The 23,478-nt window shown below is 42.7% G+C and overlaps 1 protein-coding gene across 1 annotated transcript in view; it reads left to right on the top strand.

Moving 5' to 3' along the window:
- The window catches only part of LOC147636692 (uncharacterized), a 42,347-nt gene extending 18,869 nt beyond the window's left edge, over window positions 1-23,478 (top strand). Inside the window, exon 5 of the mRNA XM_086800949.1 lies at window positions 21,972-23,478. Within this exon, the coding sequence (XP_086657075.1) occupies window positions 21,972-21,983 (12 nt within the window). The 3' untranslated portion in view covers window positions 21,984-23,478. The remainder of the gene's footprint in view (window positions 1-21,971) is intronic.

Raw genomic sequence — 23,478 nt, 5'->3', positions numbered from 1 at the left:
ATATGGTCAATACTACGCATGATGGAGCTGATGGTTATATAGTCTTTGTGGTTGACTGCCATAAGCTTGTAACTCCACTTACTCTTCATTTATGGGTAAATTTGGGCTTTTCCCAGATTCTTCTAGGTATATATATTACTTTAAAAGCTTTGAAATCAAAGCTGTCCAGCATTTACTCTAAAGACCTTGTAGGGGACATTTTAAATAGGACTATGTAGGGCCTATTTTCTCTCGTGCTCCAAATTCGTGAAGGTACAATGCTACTTTCTTCGTACTTTTCTCTCTCGCGCCTCATCTCCATCATCTTCACCTTCATCCCTACTCTCTCCCTTCTTGCTCAATCTTCCCCGTCTCTATCTTCCCCCCTCTGTATCTCTCCTCTTACAACTTTGCCAAGTACTCTTACTCACTCTCTCTCTCTCTCTATTGTAGCTATGGCTTTACCAAGTACTCGAAGACCATGAGGCGCTATTGAGGCTATGAGCCGCAGCAATGTGCTCGACAATGAAGGTGATTGGATTACAGTGGAGTACAAGCGCTTCATGTGGGTTACTATGCAGCCCAGCATGAAGGGAGCACACAAGGTTCCTCGACGCCACATTGCTTCACGCCTCTATCATTGGAAAGGGAGAATCCTTGAGTTCAAGCAAGGAAAAGATGGAAAACGAATGGCAAAGATACAACATGTTTACACGTCCGCGCTACTGAAGCTTGAGGATAACAATACAAGAAGATTTCCACATCTTTGGATGCCAAGATCACTGCCAGTCAATCGCTCCTTCTCGAGCAGATCCGCACTTTCATCATGGGAATACCTCCGAATTTATCCTCGGGTTTCGAAAAGATAGCTGCTCCGAATATCACTCTTGATCCCTTCTCGGGTGAGCAAAAGAAGAGAAAGAAGGAAGTCATTGACACTTGGTTATAGAGGTGGCTTGTACACTTCCAGTTTCACCCCTACCCAAATACGCAAAAGATTTAGTTAGCAGTCGGGTACTTATCCGGCAAAGCGTTAATGTGGTGGAAAGAACTCTGCCCGCCGCAGCCAGCGACATGGACATATTTTGAACAGGCGTTTCGCAAGGAATTCTTGAACAAAGAGGTTGATTATGACATCGTGGCTAAATTCAAACACCTCGATATGAAAGTCATGGGACTATCATTTGACAGTTATCTCAAGAAATTCCGGGATTTGCAGACTCAGGCTACGAAGATGGACAAGACTGTATACACTCTTGAGTAGGATTGCCAGACACTTATAAGTTGGAAATTAAAAAACAACTGAGCAGCTACACTTGAGGATGCCATCGAGTTTGCGTGCATTTATGATGACTTGATGACACCACAGAAACACAAAGATAACTCCGACACAAGCCAAAAAAATAAACAGAAGTTTTCTGTTTTCTTCTAGCACAGAGAACAAAAAGTTTTCAAACCTTGAAAAGGGACCTCAAAAGAATGCGGTAGCAAAGAAGGCAAGGCTTTAGCGAACTCTTCGCTTGAAGAAGCAGGGATGTTTTACTTGTGAACAAGAGGGGCATACACATGCCAATTGTCCCAAGAAGCTTGACAAACGAAGCAGCCATCGTAGCAAAAGTTCAAGGCGGCCCATATGGCAGACTTTGCAGGTATTTTTGTTTAACGTATTGCATCATCCACTTACCTGTTTAGATTGTAATTTTAGTTTCGCAGTATTTGGTCCTAAAGTCAATGGAGAAATGAAAGGACAACTAGGTCACATACTGTTGGATCTTGGTAGCTCACACAACTTCGTTAACAATCAATTGGTGTAGAAGGTGAAGATCTCAACGGTTGTCATCATCAGGACCCGACTAGGACCAACTCACCATGCTCGCGTCTCCTTGAGGATCGCATGCAAAACACAACCAATACACACGTGAATCTGTAGGGGCTTAGACTCACCTCTACGATGATCGCATGCCATGCATGATCGTAGATCATCGTCCCTTGAGCTACAAGCTGAGCTCCTAGCACGCACATCCGACTAGCCCATGCCCTCACAGCGTCCCATACCACCGCGAGTGCTCCACTAGAGCCCAAGGCTACTGTCGGTCTTGGCTATATGTGTAGCACACGTGTGTCCACACTAGATCCAGGCTCCATGAGCGCTCCTCCGTGCTTTGCTATGTGCTGTGTAGAAGATTGCACAAAGATAATAACCAACTGATGGCTTGCCCATCCTTTTATACTAAAATGGTTGGGCATCTAGACATGGGCGTCCACAAGTGGCCGCCCGCCCATCAGGTCGTCCAAAGCCCACAAAGCCCAGCTTGCCAATCTGCCTGCTACCTAGTCCTAGGTCCCCCTAGCCTAGACTGGACTAGGCCCATGTACTCCCTACTGTACATGGTCGCATCTGGTATGCACATGACATACTCCTTTCTTCTAAGAGCTCACTCCTTAGCTCCAAAGAAAATTAGGAAAGTACCTCTGAAGAGTATGCAGCGACTCCCATGTAGAGTATTCCTTGATCCGATCTTGCCACTTGATCTTGTATTCCATAATGAGCTTATTCTTTCACGAAAGCCAAGAATCCGTTCTGGCTCGTGCGGTACGAAAGATAGATCTTCGATCGGTGCTAGATCCCGAGGAGAAACCAACTGATCTGCGCCACCCAAGACTTCTTTCAAGCAACTTACATGAAAGACCGGATGAACACGAATATGGAACGGTAACGCAATCTCATATGCAACTGGACCAATCCGACGAATAACGCAGAAGGACCATAATATCTTGGGGATGATTTCCTAACCCGTCATGTAGACGTCTTTGAATTCTTTAGAACTCGTAAGTAGACCATTGTTCCTTCCGAGAACTCTCAAGGTGAACAATGTCTGTTTGCATTCAATCTATCTCGATTCTGTGCACTCCTAATGGACTGGCGAGCAAACTGTAACATCTCTTGCATGTCTTGCAAGAAATTCCTTGCTGCCTCATTAGTGAGTCCCGCGAATCCCACTGTTCGAGGAGATCTGGGTTGAAACCCGTACATAAGCATAAAAGGATTGTAACCAGTACTAGTATGCGTAGCACTGTTATATGCAAACTCTACTATAGGAAGATAATCTTCCCATGAAGACTGCTTCTTAGAGACATACGCACGAAGCATATCCTCCAAGATCTGATTCACCCTCTTAGTTTGATCGTCGGTCTGAGGATGATCTGAGGAACTCAAGCTCAGAGTGGTCTCTAGTTTCTGAAAAACTAATTGTCAAAATCCACTTGTGAACTTAAAATCCCTATCATTGACTATGTCCACTTGAAGACCATATAACCGAAATAACTGCTCAACAAAATGATGAGCCAACTATGTAGCGAAAATAGTCTTCCTGGTAGGTATGAATCTAGTCATTTTTGTCAACCGATCAACAATAACCCAAATGGAATCATGACCCTTAGAGGTCCTATATAACCCCGTAATAAAATCCATGGAAATGCTTTCCCATTTACTAGACGGAATCTGTAATGGGTGTAACATTCTTGCCGTCCGAAGATGCTCTGCCTTGTTGACTTGGCAAATCTGGCATTTAATTACACAGTCTTGTACAAAGTTTTTCATCTTTGGCCAATAAAATGTTTGTTTTACTGAAGCCAAAGTTCTGTGTACCCCTGGATATCTTGCTATGGGTGTATCATGACACTCACGAAGAATCCACAAGCGAATATCTGGTACATCCGACACACAAATCTTCTGATTTCGGAATAGTAAACCATTTCGAATCTCCCACTGACCCCCGACTGCCTGTACAATAGGTGGCGCAATCGATTGAGGTCTAATCTGAAGTGAGCTTCCGTCCTGGACCATATGCTAATAAGGACCAAAATGATGATCGTCCCTGCACAGCCTCCTCAAAGACTGAAATAAGTCCATGGAAATCTTTGTGAATGCTAAAGCATTCACCTTTGTGCAACATGATTCAAGGATAACGACGAAGTTAGCACCGTATAAGTAATGTCTCTAAGTCTTGAGTGCATATAACTCTTTCTCGAGAGTAGGCCATTTGATTTGTGTGTCATCAAATTTCTTACTCTTAAAGGCCACTGGCTGCCTGTCTTGTAATAGAGCCGCTCCCAAAGCATAATCAGTGGCATCTGTCTCAAGGACATATGGCCGACTAGGATTTAAAAGAGCTAACACTGGCGCTTCTTTAACTTTGAGTTTAAGCTCATTGAAGGCCTTGACCAAATCTTCATTCCATCGGTTGATTGGACTTTCGTCCCTTGCCTTTCAAAAGGTTCGTGAATGCAACTGTAAGATTAGAGTACTCACGCACTAATTTCCTTAGGAAAACTGTAAATCCTAGAAAAGATCGTAATTGTCTGATTGTCTCCATTCTAGGTCCTTCTGAATTCTGTCCAAGTCAATGCTGAGTCCATTCCTAGATATACGATGTCCTAAGTAAATGATCTCCTTCTTAAAGAAGTCACATTTACTAATCTTAGCATAAAGCTTGTTCTGTATGAAAATACTCAAAACGATGCGGAGGTGTCGAACATGATCTTCCAAAGTCTTGCTGTACACAAGGATATCGTCTAGGAAAACAACTACAAAGTTACCTAGATGATCTCTGAACAAATCGTTCATCATCTGTTGGAATGTAGCTGGAGCATTAGTTAGACCAAAAGGTAAAAGAAGAAACTCATAATGACCATACCTCGTACGGAACACAGTCAAGTAGACATGTCTAGGATGAATGCGTATCTGGTGATACCTCGTACATAAGTCTAGCTTTGAATAATAGGTAGCGCCTTGTAACCTATCTATCACCTTCAGGGCTAGCCCAAGGTGCTAAGGCCACTGGTCCCTCAAGTACATAGGAGATGGGCAACATGTTAAAGAATATGAAACCCCCTGTGTTCCGTGGCGAAGAGTGAGATCGCAACAAGGATGCGGTCAACACTTTTTTACAAAAGTGGAGTGATTTGCATGCCTTGAGGCGTACCCAAGATTCCATCCGTGCACTCGAGGCCAGTCTCTCACTGGAGGGCAAGGCCTACAAGTGGTGGATGAGTCTTGATGTTGGGACTCGTCTACGCACGTGGACTCTCTTTGAGGATATGTTCCGCAAAGAATTCCTTCCCGAGAATGAGAAAGACCGTAACTGGACAGCATGGGACAAGTGTCGCATGGAGGGTCTCACACTCACCCAGTATATCTCCAAGTTCTAAAACTGGACGGTCTTGATGATTTTCAAAAGGTTAGAGGATTTATTCGTGTCTTGGACAAGGAGTACAAGACCAAAGTAAAAACGCAATATGCTAAAACCTTGGAGGAAGCCATCAAAAGCACCCAAATATTTGATGATCTGTCTGACAAGAAAAATCATTCTTTTGCACGAGGGAAACCTTTTTTTTCATCTCGTGTCTCACAAAAACGAGAAGCGTAAGTTTCAACCCCTCTCTTGAGAGGATAATGGTAAGAAGCCCAAAGGGGCGAGAGGGCCGCTGTCAAGCGAAGAGCTTGCTCGAGCGCACCGCGCGAGAAGTTGTGTTTTCAGTGTTTAGGCTCTCATGAGCGTAGGATTGTCCTCCACAACTACAGGGCAACGAGCCCGATAAGAGCAAAGGCAAGGAAAAGGCCCTACACACGGTGCAGCTTCTACCATTAGAAGAATGCTCGAAGTACTCGGCTGTGCAAGTGTGCCACCAAGCCATCGAGCATGAGTGTTGCCTTACTGCCGCCCCTTGGCAGCCCGATAAGAGCAAAGGCAAGGAAAAGGCCCTACACACGGTGCAGCTTCTACCATTAGAAGAATGCTCGAAGTACTCGGCTGTGCAAGTGTGCCACCAAGCCATCGAGCATGAGTGTTGCCTTACTGCTGCCCCTTGGCAGGCAACTTTCGGCCCGCATGAGTTATTCCGTCTACATGGTACGATCAAACGAACGACGAGTTCGCGTACTTGTAGATGACGAGTCAACTCATAACTTCCTTAACTATACGTTGGTTAAGAAGTTACGCTTACCACAAGTCCCTAGCAGTCATACATATGTTGTTTCTCTCATGAACGGGAGCGACAAGGATGTGTGGGATACGGCAGTTAAGGATGTTTCTTTGGAGTTGCAAGGGCATACAATGAACCTTGACTTTCATGTTATGAACATGACTAGAGCGGATGTGGTGTTGGGCCGGGAGTGGTTGCATGGATTGGGTAGTTCACTTTCACGTAACTATCAACATAACACTCTTGCATTTGAGGACAATGGTGTGCATGTCTTGTTCCTCGGGGAGAAAGAGGTCCCACCGTCTCCTCTTATTTGTACAGCTGAAGTTACTTGTTTGCTAAAAAATAATGAAGTACAAGACATCTATTTTTGTTATTTCTTGTCTCCATTTGTTTCTTTACGAAAGTCTTTAAGTGGTGAACAAATACATGTGGATAATCAATGCCCAGAGGCTAGCACGTCACACTCTCTCTCTACTCTCATTTTAAAGAAATCTTCCCCATCGTTGTACTCTCTTAATGGTAACGACTATTCTATTCAATCTCATGTTAATAAATGTATGCAACAGCTACTTAAGGAATACCAAGATGTTTTTTTTAGCTGACTTACCCGCAGGTTTACCCCCTGAGCATGCCATCACGCATGGCATCGACCTCATGGCAGGCAGTAAACCGGTGAGTCGTCCACCGTATCGCCTCAGTGCTAGTGAAGCTAGCGAGATCGAGAAACAGCTGGCAGATTATATCCAACGTGGATTTATTCGGCCCAGTGCTTCTCCATGGGCTTCACCAATATTATTGGTGAAGAAGAAAGATGGGTCTATGCGCATGTGTGTAGACTATCATGGATTGAATGCAATCACGATTAAGAACAAGTATCCACTTTCTCGTATTGATGAGTTATTTGATCAACTCAACGTGGCAAAGTATTTCACTAAGATTGATTTAAGGTCGGGATATCATCAAGTACGTATACGTGCTAGTGATGTGTCTAAGATGGCCTTTCGAACCCGGTTTGGGCATTTTGAGTTTTTAGTTATGCCTTTTGGACTAACTAATGCTCCTGCCACCTTTATGACACTTATGGATAGTGTCTTATGACCATATCTAGGGAAATTTGTAGTAGTTTTCCTTGATGATATTTTGGTCTATAGTCGTTCTGAAGAAGAACATTAATAGCACCTTCGGCTAGCCTTTGAGTTGTTACGTGTTTATAAACTCTATGCGAAGGAAACGAAATGTGAATTTTTCAAGACCAAAATTCACCATCTTGATCACATCATAACCAATGAGGGTATTATGATGGATCCAGAAAAGGTTGAGGCTATTCTTCGTTGGCCTCATCCTACTAATTTAGAAGAATTGCAAAGCTTTTTGTGCTTGGTGGGTTTCTACCGCAAGTACATTAAGGATTATGCTAAGATAGCGGTGCTTATGACCGACAAATTGAAAGGCAAAGGTTGCACTTTGTCTTGGGGTGAGGACCAACAACGCAGTTTCGATAATCTTAAGGTAGCTAGCACCACTGCACCCATATTAGCTGTCTCGCTGATCCACGCAAGCCATTTGTTGTGGGGACAGATGCGTCGCAGATCCATGCAAGCCATTTGTTGTGGAGATAGATGCGTCGCAGATCCATGCAAGCCATTTGTTGTGGAGATAGATGCGAGTGCTACAGCTATAGGAGCTGTATTACTTCAGGATGGACGTCCTGTGGCTTTTGAAAGTAAGAAACTCAATAGCGCCCAATGCAATTATTCAGCTTATGAGCGTGAACTTTTTGCTATTGTCCATGCTTTGAAACAGTGGCGGCATTATTTACATGGTGCTACGTTTGAAGTGGTGTTTGATCATGAGAGTATCAAATGGTTTACCACTCAAAAGGACTTGAAGGGACACAAAGCTAGATGGGCTGAGTTTCTTCAAGAATCTGATTGTACGTTACGATATCGCAAAGGCCGATATAATGTGGTTGCCAATGCTCTAAGTCGTATGCCTGAAGTGAAAAGTCTCTCATTCACGGAATTGAGAAGTGACTTGCTACCATCCCTTCAAGGTAAGTGTGAGCATGAACCCACGTATATGCAAGTGTGGAACTTGGTAAAAAGAAGGGATCCCTCACCACAAGCTGCAGCAGACGATGCAAATTCCACACCAGACTCACCTCTTACGAGCGATGAGTTTAATCGATGGAAGAATTTTACCATCGATAATGGGTACTTACTCCACAAGGGAAGGGTATGTGTACCCCCGGACTCTGACACCACACGGCGCCAAATTCTTTATGAGTGTCATGATAGTCCCACTGCAGGTCATCCAGAAATACGTAAGACGTATGCACATATAGAGCGCCTAAAGGTAGGTGGGCTTTTGCATCCTTTAGAGATCTCTAATGGAAAGTCGGAAGAGCATCTCTATCGATTTTATTGTTGGACTACCTTCTACTAATCGTGGACATGATGCCATTTGGGTAGTGGTAGATCGATTAACAAAGATGTGTCGATTTATTCCAACCAAAACAACAGTTAAGACTCCCAAATTAGCACGGCTATTCGTGGATAATATTTATCGGCTGTATGGGCTACCAGCCAACATTGTAAGCGATCGCGATAAGAAGTTTGATAGCCATTTTTGGAGGGCGGTATTCAAACGTTTGGATACGCTGCTCAATCTCAGTACTGCTGATCACCCACAAAACTGATGGCCAAACCAAGAGGGTAAATCAAGTACTTGAGGATATGCTACGAGCATATGTGAGCAAACGACAATCTAATTGGGAAGACTACTTGCCCATTTTAAAGTTTGCTTACAACAGCTAAGCATGTAACTACGGGATTCAGTCCCTTTATGCTTATGTATGATTTTCAACCCAGGTCACCTGTTACGATGGGGTTAGCCAACGAGAAAATTCAACAAGTGAAGGATTTTCTTCAAGATCACATGGATATGTTATGGGTTGCTCGTCAAAATGTTCGACAAGCACAAGACCGTTACAAGAAATTTGTAGATGCTAAACGAAGACCAGTTACCTTTGATGAAGGGGAACTAGTTTTTCTTTGTGTACCTGAAAATTCACAAAGTTTAAAGACCGGCCCAGTACCCAAGCTGTCGCCTAGGCTCTGTGGTCTATTTAAGATCCTCAAGAGGGTAGGGCAAGTTGCCTATAAGCTGGAGCTTCCAGCAACTTCAAAGGTTCACCGAGTCTTTCATGTGAGCCGTTTAAGGAAACGACTTTACAATGAAGATAACGTGGTTGATCCTGGAGTATTGGTTGAGTATACCGAACCTCCAGTCACACCACATGAGCCAGAGAAGATTCTCGATTTCCATGAGTTACGTACTCGCCATCATGTTCGTTTGCCATGCTTTGGTCAAGTGGAAGGATAGGCCTGACGAAGGATCCACTTGGGAAAACATTAGTACGCTGAAGAAGCGATTCTCTACTTTTGTTTTCGCGGACGAAAACTCTTTCAAAAGGGGAGAGTAATGTCATGACAACGGTCCTGGGGAGCTCGACCATAAGGGATACTAGCGGGCACGGCCTAGGCTAAGCCTTACATGGTCAAGGGGACAAGAGGAGCCGGGTGTCGAGCCAAGGGCCACAGTTATGAGGATAGTGGGCGGCCGGTCAATGAATGTGGACACGGGCTAGGGTTTTAGTATAAAACCCAATGGGCACTTAGGGCTAGCTATTCTTGTGTGGTTGGGTGGTAATTTTAGAGCTCTCCTCCCTCCTAGGTCGTGGCTATGGCCTCCCATGAGTGCATGTTCTTTTCAGATTGCATGCCACGCATGATCGTAGATCATCGTCCCCTGAGCTACAAGCTGAGCTCCTAGCATGCACATCTAACTAGCCCATGCCCTCACGGGGTCCCAGTGCTCCACTAGAGCCCAAGGCTACTGTCGGTCTTGGCTGTATGTGTAGCACACGTGCGTCCACGCTAGATCCAAGCTCTATGATCGCTCCTCCATGCTCTACTGTGTGCTGTTTAGAAGATTGCACAAAGATAATAATCAAGTGATGACTTGCCCATTCTTTTATACCAAAATGGTTGGGCGTCCAGACATGGGCGTCCACAAGTGGCCGCCCGCCCATCAGGTCGTCCAAAGCCCACAATGCCCAGCTTGCCAATCTGCCTGCTACCTAGTCCTAGGTCCCCCTAGCCTACACTTGACTAGGCCCATGTACATGGTCGCATCTGGTATGCACATGACAACGGTGCCTAGCGATCACACCTACGAGGTGCGTCTTGTTTATGGGAGACAGTTTTGGGTACCAGATTTGCCGATCACGATTCAAGCATATTTGGATTGTCTCCAGTGTTTTGTCATGCAAGTGGAGCATGTAGACTTGATTTGAGGCATTGAATGGTTTAAAGCCCTCAATGCCAAGATTGATTGGGCAATCCATTGTGTTTCTTTTCCATTTGAAGGCACCCGGATTAGTATCCAGGGCGATTTTGTACCTCCTTCTGAGGGTCCTCTTGTAAATGAACTTATTCATATAATTTCATCAGACCTTTCTTTGTATGACCTGTATCATTGTGTCTTGAAACCATTTTATACGTTTACAGTATTCTCTAAGTGAATTTAATGTTTTTGAGAACGATCAGTTGAAGAAAGTATTAGATGAATATAAAGACGTCTTTCTAGAATATCTTTCATCAGGCTTACCGTCCGAAAGGGAAGTAGACCATAGGATTGACCTAGTTCCCGGAACTCAGCCGGTAAGTATTCCACCTTACTCGATGAGCCAATTAGAAGAAGATGAACTAGCTAAGCAATAGGATGAATATCTAAAGCTAGGGTGCATCAGACATAGCAATGTCCATGGGGCGCACCCGTTCTACTTCATAAGAAGAAGGATAGTTCTTGGCGCATGTGTATGGACTACAAGAAGTTGAATAAAGTTACAATCAAGAATCGGTATCCCCTTCCTAGATTGGATGACTTGATAGATAGGTTGCAAGGCGCTACCTACTATTCAAAGCTAGACTTACGTCGTACGGGGTATCACCAGATACACATTCATCCTAGACATGTCTACTTCCGTACGAGGTATGGCCATTATGAATTTCTTGTTTTACCTTTTGGTCTAACTAGTGCACCTGCTACGTTCTAGCAGTAGATGATGAACGATTTGTTCAGAGATCATCGAGATACCTTTGTAGTTGTCTTCCTCGACAAATCCTTGTGTATAGCAAGACTTTGGAGGACCATGTTCCACACTTCTGCATCGTTTTGAGTATTCTCAAACAGAATGCTAAGATCAACAAATGTGGCTTCTTTAAGAAGAGATCATTTACTTAGGACATCCTATATCTAGGAATGGACTTAGCATTGACTTAGAGAGAATTTAGAAGGTTCTAGAATGGCCTATATGTAAGACAATGAGACAATTACGATCTTTTCTAGGGTTCACAATTTTCTTACGGAAATCGGTGCGTGAGTACTCCCATCTTACAGTTGCATTCACTAACTTTTTGAAAGGCAAGAGACAAAAGTCCAACTAGCCGATCCCATGGAATGAAAATCTAAACAAGGCCTTCAATGAGCTTAAACTCAAAGTTAAAGAAACATCAGTGTTAGCTCTTCCAAATCATAGTCGGTCATATGTCCTCGAGACAAATGCCAGTGATTATGCTTTGGGAGCGGCCTTATTCCAAGACGGGCGACCAGTGGCCTTTGAGAGTAAGAAATTTGACGACACTCAAATCAAATGGCCTACTCTTGAGAAAGAGATGTATGCAGTCGTATATGCACTCAAGACTTGGAGACATTACTTATGCGACGGTACTAAATGCGTCATTTTGACAGATCACCAGTCTATAAAGTATGTCTGTGATGGAACAGATTTGAGGGGTAGGAAAGCAAGATGGACAGAATTGATGCAAGATTTCGACTTAGATATACGTTACAGAAAGGGTTCTTTGAAATCACGTTGCAGATGCATTTAGTCGCATTCCAGAGGTGAATGCTTTAGCATTCACAGAGATATTCACTGACTTATTTCAGTCTCCAAGGAGGTTGTGCAAGGGCGATCATTATTTTGGTCCTTATTGGCATATGGTCCAGGATGGGAGCTCACTTTAGATTGATCGGACCTCATTGACTGCGCCGCCTACGATATAGGTAGCCGGGGATTAGTGGGAGATTTGGAATGGTCTACTATTCTGAAATAAGAAGATTTGTGTGCTAGATGTACCAGATATTTGCTTGCGGATCCTTCGTGAGTGTCATGATACACCCACAGCAGGACATCCAGGGTACACAGAACTTTGACTTTAGTAAAACAAACATTTTACTGGCCAAAGATGAAAAACTTCATACAAGACTATGTGGATAAATGCCAGATTTGCCAAGTCAACAAGGCAGAACATCTTCGAAAGGCTGGAATGTTGCACCCATTATAGATACCTTCTAGTAAATGGGAAAGCATTTCCATGGATTTTTCTCACCCATCCGGTTGGGTTAAGTTGACAATCTACCATTGTGATACGCCCTCGCCAGATTAGGACCATAACATCACAACGATCCATGGACACAATGTCTGGCTGGACTTACAATCAGGGTAAATAGTTCTAAAGTCTATCTGTTGTTGTGAGGGCCACGCCCCAACCCGTTCAGGTGTTCAGAGGGCATCCCTCTCGCTTAGGACCAGACTCCCCCGGGATATCCACACCCGGTCTCAAGTCTAGCCTAAGGGGGTTAATCTCTGAAGTTATATCGTAGGCGGCCAACTTAAATGATTTGATACGCTACGATAGATATATACTAACTAGTTAAGTACCTCCCTATTTCCTTTGTCCTATTTTTTGATTTTCATCATTTCTTTCTGCCCTTTCCTCATGATTTCTAACTGGGCTTCCTTTTCCTCCCTTTTGATTGGGGTTTTGCCTCCTCACTTCGTCCAACACTTTCCTTGGATTTTTGGATGGTTCTCCTAGCTCTTGATGGCTTTCATTTTCCAAGGGCTTCTTTGTGCTCCTTGTAACTTCTTTGGGCTCTTCCGGCCCCCTAGACGTCATTGGATCATCTAGTTTTTCAATTTGTTCAGTCAATGGCCTCTTTGGGTTCCATTGCTGTTCTCCGGACATCTCAGGTCCTGTATACTTCTAGGGTGACTCTGACCCTTTTGCACACAATGGCCTCTTTGGGTTCCATTGCTGCTCTCCGCACACCTCAGGTCCTGTATCTGCTAGTGGCCTTTCTTGGCTCCACTACATACCCCTGGGTTGATCAGACTCGATACACATTTGTGGCCCAATGGGGTTCCACAACATTTCTCTAGGCATCTCAACCCTTGTGTTGCCTAATGGTCCCTTTGGGTCCCATTGCACTTCTTGGGACATCTCAAGCCCTGTATCAAGCCTATCTAGGCTTTCCATTTATTTTCCGGACATCTGAGGTCCATTGTTGGCTGATGGTCCCTTTGGATCCCATCGCTCTTTCTTGGTTTCTTAGGCCCCATGCTTGTCTCACCTTGCAATGGTTCACGTAGCATTTTTTCATTATTTTGCCTTGTTTCATGATTTTGTTCGTTAATCATTTTGTCTTTCCTTTGTTGCTCGTCTATTGTTTTTTGTGCTTCAATCCTTACTTGGTGTTGCTCCCACCATGCATTTTTGGGTAGTTCATTTTGCGATGGGATCCGAGCACTTCCTTGTGGGGTCTTTTGGCAAAATTTTCTTTCTAGCACTGACTTTGTTAAGCTCAGCTTGCTTTTCTTCTTGATGCCTTATTCTTAGTGGGCAGTCATGGCTTATGTGCCTCGAGACCCGGCAATAATAACATGATAGCTGGTTTCTGCCCCTGGGTCCTTCCTGGGCTTGTAGTCCCCCTCGGTATCTTCCTCTGCCCCTTTGCCTATGTTGTGGTGTTGCCTGAGGCTCTTGGGTGTCTACTTGATTTAATGTTGCTTCTCTATTCCTCATGTTGTAGTGGCAATTAGCGGTCGTGTGATTATAAAGCGTATGTGATTAATTAATTATAAATTTAGCATTAAATATTTAGATGGTCTATCAAAGTTGAAAAAATTAAAGTTTGAAAAAGCCAAACTTTTTAAAAGATTCTAGAAAAGCTTAGAAGTGTATTTTTTGAAAGTTTCTAGAAGCTTCCATATCAAGAGGTTGGTGGATAGGATGCAATGAGTTAATCAAGTGGAAAAAGAGGGCTAGATAGGCTAGGAAAATAGAAATATAAATCTTTGAATTAACTCTAGGTTAATCATGGGACCACAAGGGGGAGAATATTATTGCTCTTAAGTTCACAAGTCATGCGAGTGAGTAGCCACGTGCTAGAACTAATTAAAAAGGAGGCTATAGGTTAAACCAAGATACTCAACAGGTCTCCTAGGTCAAAGTGGCACATTTTTAAAGCTAGCTCCCCCCTATCCAATCACCACAGGTCCAAAAACTTATAAAAAGGGGTCCCTAACTCACAATTTTACTAACTTTTCCACTCAAAGTTTATTATACTTACATAATCATAAAGAGAATGACATTATCTTGAAGGAGAAGGCATAATTAGCTTCTCCAACACTCAACCTTGAAGCGCATCGGCTTTAGGTAAACAATGGTTTCCAAGTTATAATGGCCTTTTTATCGATTTTTGCGCATAAATCATGTTTAAATTTATTTTTTTAATGGCAAAACACGTTAATTTCTTATAATTTATTATGACTCCCCCAAATCATTGGTTAAGTAACATAATATTTATTCCTTAATTTACATGACTAATAATTAGTTATCAATTATCGATTAATAACTTTTACATGTCTCTTTCTTTCTTTGTATTGCATCCACCTTCGCAGGACAAGGTCTTTTGCCACTTGGACTACACATGTGCCCCACAACAAGCACTTCTTTCATTCCAAATATCGACTTTGCTCCTGAGGACAAAGTTAGGTTCACATCTTCCAACCTGGACAAAATCCTATCACTATCTTTTATATGATTTGCCACCACAAACTTGCGGCACCCCCTTGAATCTGGATCCTCATCTTTCTTTTTTTTGTCATATCCTTTAATAGACACATCGCCCAGAAAGGGCATAGTTATTTGAGGTATGAATTCATGTAAGACTTTGTTCATACCATTAATCATATTTACAACCGCTCCCTATGATAAGGTGCACATGCTTACCAAACCCAACGGTGTCCTCATGGTAGTCATGTCCCTGCTCCCTATATCTAGCTGGAACTGATTAAAACCTGACTACAAATCCCCCATAGAAATTTAGAATATATCGCCCTTCCTACAAATGCCTCTACAGATTCATTCATAATTGGCCCTGTACCCACATTTCTAATTGTGACTTTGTTCATTGGCTGCATGTCCTGGATGAAGCGTAGAGCCCTATTCCTCTTTGGCACAGTGAACCACCTGTTGGAATATGGAGCACAAGAAGAATCCAAAATACCCATTTTGATTTTCCCATTCAGTAGCTCCATTAACTTTGGCAAGAGAGCCTTAAGCACTGGAATTGGCCGTAGGTTCCAAGGCACATGAGGTACAATGAAGATCGCCATTGGTACTACCACACTTGGATCAACACATCCTATCTCATGCGACTGAAAAGCAAATGCCTTACTGTGCTTCAAAAGCATCTCCTCAAAGCATTTCTTCTCATTTGGTAGCAGGAAGTCCTTGCAGCCCATCTTTAGCTCCTTCAAAGACTCTTGCGTGAATTTGTGCCTAATCCTTTTTGGATCCTTGAGGTTCGGTTGCAAAAAAGCTTTATCCATCTTTTCTTTGCTCTTTGGTGATATGGGCAAGGCTACTGGCTTGACCTTCTTTGCCACTGTCTTGTATTTGGTATCCACCTGAACCATTGGTCCACACTGCATTTTTCTGCACTCCTTTTCAAAAGCTTCAATCACATCATACATGTCCATTGAAACTTTCATAGTCTCATTCCCACCCTATAAACAAGAACTTTCCATAGCAAGAATTTCACTCATAGTATCCACAAAGTTTATTTCGTCAAACACGCCTATTATAGATTCACCCTCCTCGAGAAAACCACTCTTTCAAACTTGTTTGTACATTTTGTACATGATGACGCTCTCCACGCTTTAAATCTCCACTCTTAATGAAAGACACTGACCATAGCTAGACAAACTTAGAAAATTTGCTGAGAAAGCTTGAGTCATGCGAGAATCTTCTGCCCCTCGTACCAGTATAGTCTCGCCATGCAATGGTACCTGTCAAAAACACTTCACCTCTTTGAAATTCTTAAACTCTTTATTTGATTTTGGAAGTGATTGTTCCCCAAATGTTTCACGGTTCCTCTCGTGATTGACACAGACAGTTAAAAATTGGACAGCCCTCTTACCATCTTTGCTCCTTATCCTTACATAGGCTGAATCGTCATCAAGGACCTTTGTTTCCATCCTTACCACCGTAATGTAGGGTTGTCCAACGATAAGGGGATATGACAACATTTCTTGGACAAAGCAATTCTGATCGTCCTTTACATACCCTCACATTTGGACAGACTTCATAAAGTTCACCAGCTGAATTATTTGCTGCCCTAATCATATATCCATGGTTAGCATCCATTGGCCACTTGCATTTATTATAATGACTCTTAGACATAAGGTTTATCTTTGATCCATGGTCAATCAAGGCAACATTTGGTTCTTCCAGCTCACCTATTTTGACGAGGGTTTCATGTATAGCTCTTGCCCAATGACTCCTAGAATAGTGGCTTCTAGGAATAACCTCTTTTTCTTCATCTTCACCCACAAATCATACCTAGCGTGTCCCTTTGTAGATTGGTTACAGTCTATCTCATTTTCTTTTTCATCATTTTGTTGCACTTGTATTCCGTGAGCTTTAGAGATACTTGCTTCACCCTATGGCAAGATGGATTCAATCAAATTTTATCTTTTCCTTCATATTATGTCAATAATTTCATCATGGAACTCCTTCTTTGCAATTCCGAGAACTTCGCCCAAAGTAAACTCCACCTTGCTGTTCAAGATCCTATCCTCTAGTACCTTCTTGAGGTCTATAGCGGCTTCAATGTCGTGGACTGCAGCTTATACAATGGGCTTTTTCCCTTGCTCCTTTCTTTCTAATGCTTTGTCTTTATTGAAGCATCCTCCATTGGCACTTCACGTGGAGGTGGATCTCGTAGCAGAGACTCTTGAGAAGGCCCTGGTTCCTTTCTTTTGCTGCCTCTAGTAACCCTTTTTGACGGTCCTTCATCCCCAATTTCCCTTTTATGCTTATCTTCCACTTGTACTTCATTCTGGCACTTTGCAATGTAGGCATGGATTGACAAGGAGTCTACTCAATCCTCCCAAATAGTTTCAAGGCGAATACAATCCCCTGCCTCGTATAAGGCCTCCCTGGATACTTCCCTTTTTGTAATCAGCTCCATTGCAGATGACCGGAGATCCCTTTCATCTTCTTCTTTCCTTGCCTTTGTCTCTTTATGTCTTGGTTGATTTGCTTTCAACCCAAAAGTTGCTACTTAGACCATAGAGATAGCATGACTTGCAGCCATGTCTGCAATGAACTTTTTTATCCCACCTTTTCCAAAATCTGTGCCAAGCGGTAGATCTGTTTCAATCAAGTGAGTTATGCCATCTTTGAAGAAGACAAGCTCTTTTTGTGTCATGAGAATATATTTTAAGTCCTCTTTAAGAATATTATTTTTCCCTCTTGAGTTATTTGGGGACGCCTAGGTTACTCTTGCGTCATGCTGGCTAGGTTGATATCGTGGGTGACACCACTATAAATATTAATACGTGCGGTATATGACGTATGCTTGGGGCCGCCTATGATTATTTCAGTTAGGTTTGTATGATAGGGTGATTCCTAGGATGATTCTTGGGGTACTTACGCCTGGTAGTCATGAGTTGGTGATGGTTTGTGCCTGTTTAATATTTGTGGGATTAATTTAATTATTAATTGGGCTTATATTTTTAGGTGATGAAGATTACGAGGATTGATGAATAATGTTGAGGAGAATGTTTCTTATGCGCATCATATTTATTTTTACAAGCGTAGCTTGTAACCTTAGTAGTTGATTTTTTCACTCTAATACCACTGAAAACGGAATCGTTCTCTAGGATAGCTTGTGGAACACTTGAGAAATTCAACACATAAATTCAATCATGAAAACACATGCTTTGCAGGTTTCAACAAAATCAAATAAATTAAACAAAAGCTTAGCAAACATAATACTTAGCTCCAAGACAAACATGCTGGGTGCAATCTTCCCACTGAAAACGGAATCGTTCTCTAGGATAGCTTGTGGAACACTTGAGAAATTCAACAAATAAATTCAACCATGAAAACACATGCTTTGCAGGTTTCAACAAAATCAAATAAATTAAACAAAAGCATAGCAAACATAATTCTTAGCTCCAAGACAAACATGCTGGGTGCAATCTTCCCCCCCCCCCCCCCTTGTGCGTGGCCTTCCCCCACACAAGAGTATTTTTATTAGCTTCCAATAAAAAATAGGCCATAGTCCCCAAAAATATACAAAGTGTGCTTTTAGAGAGCACGACACTCTTCCACAACAAAAATAGAGTGTCCCAAAAATTGGGGCTAGGGTAAAGCCTTTAGGCTTTAATAAATTCAACATTATAAATGTATTTTTCCTAATGTATCAAAATGGAAGAGTATGACTCAATAAAGGGCTCGTCTCTCCTTTGACTAAACATTGGAGGAAAATATTTTCGTTGTCCTTCCTTACACAAATGCTATGTGTATCATAGTCTATAATAGGGTTGTACATATATCTCCAAGGCATACCCAATATTACATCTACGCCTTGTAAAGGTGTAACTAAGAAATCTCTTTTTTCTGTTAATGAATTGATGCTTAAAGTTAAACCTTTCATCTCTTGCATGCAATTATACTTGGTTCCAGTAAATGCAGCTTTAACTCTATAATGTGTAGGTGAAGGTTGAATGTTTAAAACTCTAATTGTCTTTTTAGAAATAAAGTCATGAGTGCTACCATCGTCATGCAAAACAATAACTTCATGCTCATTAATTTTTCCTTTTATTTTGAGTAGCGAATGAGCTTGAGGCTTACCTTCTGCTTCTGAATAGTGAGGGTCAGAGTTACCCTCTTGCTTGAGCGATTCATCTTCATTGTCGTCCCCTTCAAGCATATTGACTCGTGCCGCAGGTGTCGGATTCTTTGCACGTTCTGGGCAATTTGGTGCTATATGTCCTTCTTTATGACATCGAAAACATTTGATTGGAGGACCTTTGGGCTTGCCACCGTTGACTTTCTTTGAATTTGATTCGCCTTTGACCATTTCCTTGCCTTTGTCAAACCCTGGCTTATGAAAATTTCTTGAAGCATGAAAAGGTTTAGAGTGGTTACTCTCAAATGACTTGGCCTTTCTAAGAAAACCATTTTTGCGTTCGGAATTTGTTGCCAAAGATATAGCTGTAGAAAGTGAATGAGGTTTAAACGTATTCACATCGGCCCTAATTGTAGACTTAAGGCCCGAAATGAATTTCCTCTTTTGGTCCTTCTCATTGACTTTCTCCACAACCTGTACCTGTAGTAATGTATTCCAAAACTTCTCCACATACTGAGACATGCTTTCTTTTTCAAGTTGATGCAATGTATCCCATTGATGCCTAACTTTAGATTTAAATTGTGAAGGTAAGAAATGCTTTTTCAGTAGCCTTTGAAACCTTTTCCATGAATCCGGTTTGTAAGGGACGTACAGTAGCCCTCACATCCCTTTTCCCCTCTTCCCAACAAATTGGTAGGACGAAGGAAACATAGAGGTACTTAATTAGTTAGTATATCTCTGTCGTAGCGTATCAAATCGTTTGAGGTGCTTGTCGGCGCGGTATAACTTATTTGGATTAACCCCCTTAAGTTGGACTTGGGTCCAGGTGTGGAATCCCCAAGAGAGTCTGATCCTAACCTGGAGGGACACCTATGAACACCCTAGACGGGTTGGGGCGTGAGGCCCATGAGGAACATCACCTGCGTGTCTAGGCTTCGTAGCCTCATGATGGTTTGGCAAGGTCTGTCGTGTCCTGTTGTCCTTAAAATGATTGGGTGAACAACTGCGCCAATTGCTCCCAACATCGTATGTTTGATCATGATTAATTGCTTATTCGACGGTCTTTGGGACTTGAGTTTTAGCATGAAGTCAATCTGGGAATTGAGTCTAAGCATGAAGTCGGTATTCTGTGTCCATACCCCGTACGAAACCTTGTTGCTTCTCGAACTCATCCAGTCCTTCGAGCTTGAAATTAATCTCCCTATACATGGACATATACTACGTGCTTGAAAGGCCAATCATATGGCATATATCTAAAACACCCCAATTCTCAGCCTTGTTCTTAGTCGATGAGTATCACCGCTTTTGTGCAAAAATGTGTTCCTTGTTGCGTTCACGCAACATGGCGACCAACTAAAGGTGTGAAAGTGGCCTTATCTCAATAGGGACATCATCTTCTAGATCTATGTCATCCCTGGTTTGTATAGCATACGCTCAAAATCAAAAGCTAAGAAATACTTCCTTATACTAAGATGAGAAATAGGACTTCATCTGGAGGTCGAGTGTGTTCTTTGTCGTGTAAAATTTGTAGGAATCTCCTGAATTGATATTTCTCTTATTGTGCTTACGAGAATAGTACCATGGCCTTTCTTCTTGATCGAGAAAAATTAGTTGTCTACTTGCCGTTTGTTTGGGAATGGTTGTTGCAGGTCTCGATATTTGCTTTGCCACCCATGAACACCCCTTGGGTTCCCTTGACTGAAAAATAAAACTCCAAAACTAGCATTGTGTGCTCGTTGGAATGGCCTTGGAAAAAACTTTGAAAAAACGTCTTAGAACTTATCGTCTTAAACAAAATAATTTAAAAAAAAAGAACTTATCGTCTTGAAGACAGAGATGGCAGCGTCTTGAAGACAGAGATGGCAGTCTTCTTGCCAGACAAAAGAGAGATGAAGTGTGGGGTTCTAAAGATTGGCCGGTCCTTGTAGCAAAAAAAAATAAAATTACGCGTGCGCCATAACACCTCACAAGCATGCACAGATGCACGCACTAGTGCATCCACACACAAGCAGCCACGTGCACTTGCGCGCGCGCACACCCCCCCCCAAAGTTTGACCTTGATGTGCCGGAGGCACAATGCACCATGCACGCGCAAATCGTCCGTGCCACAAAAACGCGCAACTGCAAAAGCACCCGTGCACACAAATACGTGCCTCACTGCACTGTAGGCATGCATTAGTTCGGCATCCACTCATGCATCCAACCCCCTAAAACCCCCACTTACATACTTTGTCCCATGTGAACCCGACCAAACGGTATCAAAATTTGGCAGGCCTGTACAGTATACCCCAAGCCAACCCTACAAGTTAGAGGATGTTCACATGTAGTTTCATGATTTTCAATGTAAATCACTCTTGCCCGTGTGAACTAGAATTGGAATTGAACCAAAATTGAAACAAGGTGTCAACACATTGCCTCCCATAGGTTGAACCAAGATTTGATCAATTCAGAGCTTGTTAGGCCATGTTCACATGCACAAGCATCTCTTTGACTGCAAGGCCTAAACGGCTGGCTAAATGGAAACCAAAATTCAAACAAGGCATAATTACAAAGTCTCCATCGGTACAATCCAAATTTGGGGAACATCAAACATGTAAGGGTGCATGACGTGCAATTTTGAGTTTTTGGCCTAACAAATCTAAGTGTGATGAGCTGTGAACATATCTATCAGTTGCAACTACGTATGCCGATTGCAAACAAATGTTGGGTGACTGCTTAAACCAAACCATAGTGCAAGAGCACTTGAAATTGGGAGTAGACTATCCAAGTGAGGGTTCTATCTTGCAAGTAAAGATGAATGAATCTTGTGGGCCAATCCCTCCACAAAGTAGGATTGATCCTCCCATGATAATCTCTCCAGGTTACCATGAGGGATCACCCATGTCTATGTCAACTACTGCTGCAGTTCCTACAGTCGAACAACTCCTATTGAGAATTTGTGTGGATTTCAGGAAGCTGAATGATCGAGAGAAGACCACATTCATCATCAAGTGGGGGGCGTTCATGTTCTTAGTGATGCCCTTAGGACTGTGCAATGCATCAACAACTTTTCAGAGAGCAATGATGACTATATTTGCCAGTACTTACAAAAGTTCATGGCCATTGTGGATGATTTCACTGTGTATTCCAGTATAAATGATCATCTGAAGTGTCTACGGCTCATGTTCAGCCGATGCAGGGAGAAGATGTATGTCAACGAACTGGAAAACCACTTTCTAGCAGTATGGGGCCACTGAACACCATTCAGCCCTTTGGCACCATTCATGAAATGGGGAGTCAACTTCATGGACCCATTCAAGAACACTGGGAATCACAAATACATAATAGCAGCAACTGACTACGTCACAAAGTGGGTGGAGGCAAAAGCACTGACGGACAACACAACCAAGAAAACAACCTAGTTCTTATTTGAGCAGATTATTACCAGATATGGCTGCCCCTTAGAGTTGGTTAGTGACCAGGGTACCGACTTCTTGAATGAAACGGTTGAAGCACTAATTAAGCTATTCCAGATTAAGCACCAAAAATCAACCACGTATTATCCTAGGTGCAATGGTCACGCGGGGAGCACGAACAAAACCCTGAAAAGCATACTGACCAAAATGGCTTAGATGGTGAAGGGCTCCTGGGATATGCACTTAGATTCAGCACCCTGGGCCTACAGGTCAGCCTTCAAGGTGTCAACAAAGCAAATGCCCTTCAGATTGACTTTTGGTTTGGAAGCAATAGTTCCATATGAGTTCATGATACCAGCTCTGAGAGTGTCAGTTAAGCACCAGCTGAACCCCAAGACGAATCTTTAGGACAAGTTGCTGGAACCGAAAAAGCTAGATGAGGAGAGGTAGAGGGCACTCTGGGAGTAGGATATTGCTCAGAGACAAATGAAGGCACAACACAACCACAGGGTCTCAACACGAGAAAGTTTGAGGAGGGTGACCTGGTTTGTGGTACCCTGGAAAATTGGGAGGGAAAAGGAAAAATTTGAGCATAGGCTAGGCTGGACCATATGAGCTCTTCAGATTATATGAGAATGAAGAGACTAAAAGGGATTGGAGCTTCCAGATTGGGTGAATGTTGGTAAGCTCAGAATGTACCAGGTCGGACACCAAGATCGGAGGGTGGTGGATATTTCAGAGAGCAGTAAAAGCCAGCAGGCAGATATCTCGGTTCACAACCCAGGGAGGATCAAGAATCTGGGAAAGGGGCAGATCAGACAACATAAAGCAATGACCACCGACGAGTCACAAGGCAGTGGTCAAACCAGTCAAGAAAAGTTGCTGAGGTGGCACAAATTTAAACGGCTGATATGAGTTGTTATTACGGTTGGCATCTTTGTTGTTGTTGTGCCATCTATGGTGGAAGCCATTCTAAGTGCTCTTGGTGGACTTTGGCTGCTGGTTGAGCAGCTTTAGCTGAGAGTTTTTTTTGAATTTCTATCTAAAAATAGCCTGATACTTG

Source organism: Cibotium barometz, chromosome 7 (genome assembly GCF_041138505.1).
Source record: "Cibotium barometz isolate CiBa-2024 chromosome 7, ASM4113850v1, whole genome shotgun sequence".
Classification (NCBI taxonomy): domain Eukaryota; kingdom Viridiplantae; phylum Streptophyta; class Polypodiopsida; order Cyatheales; family Cibotiaceae; genus Cibotium; species Cibotium barometz.
This window is presented reverse-complemented; position numbering and strand designations above follow the sequence as displayed.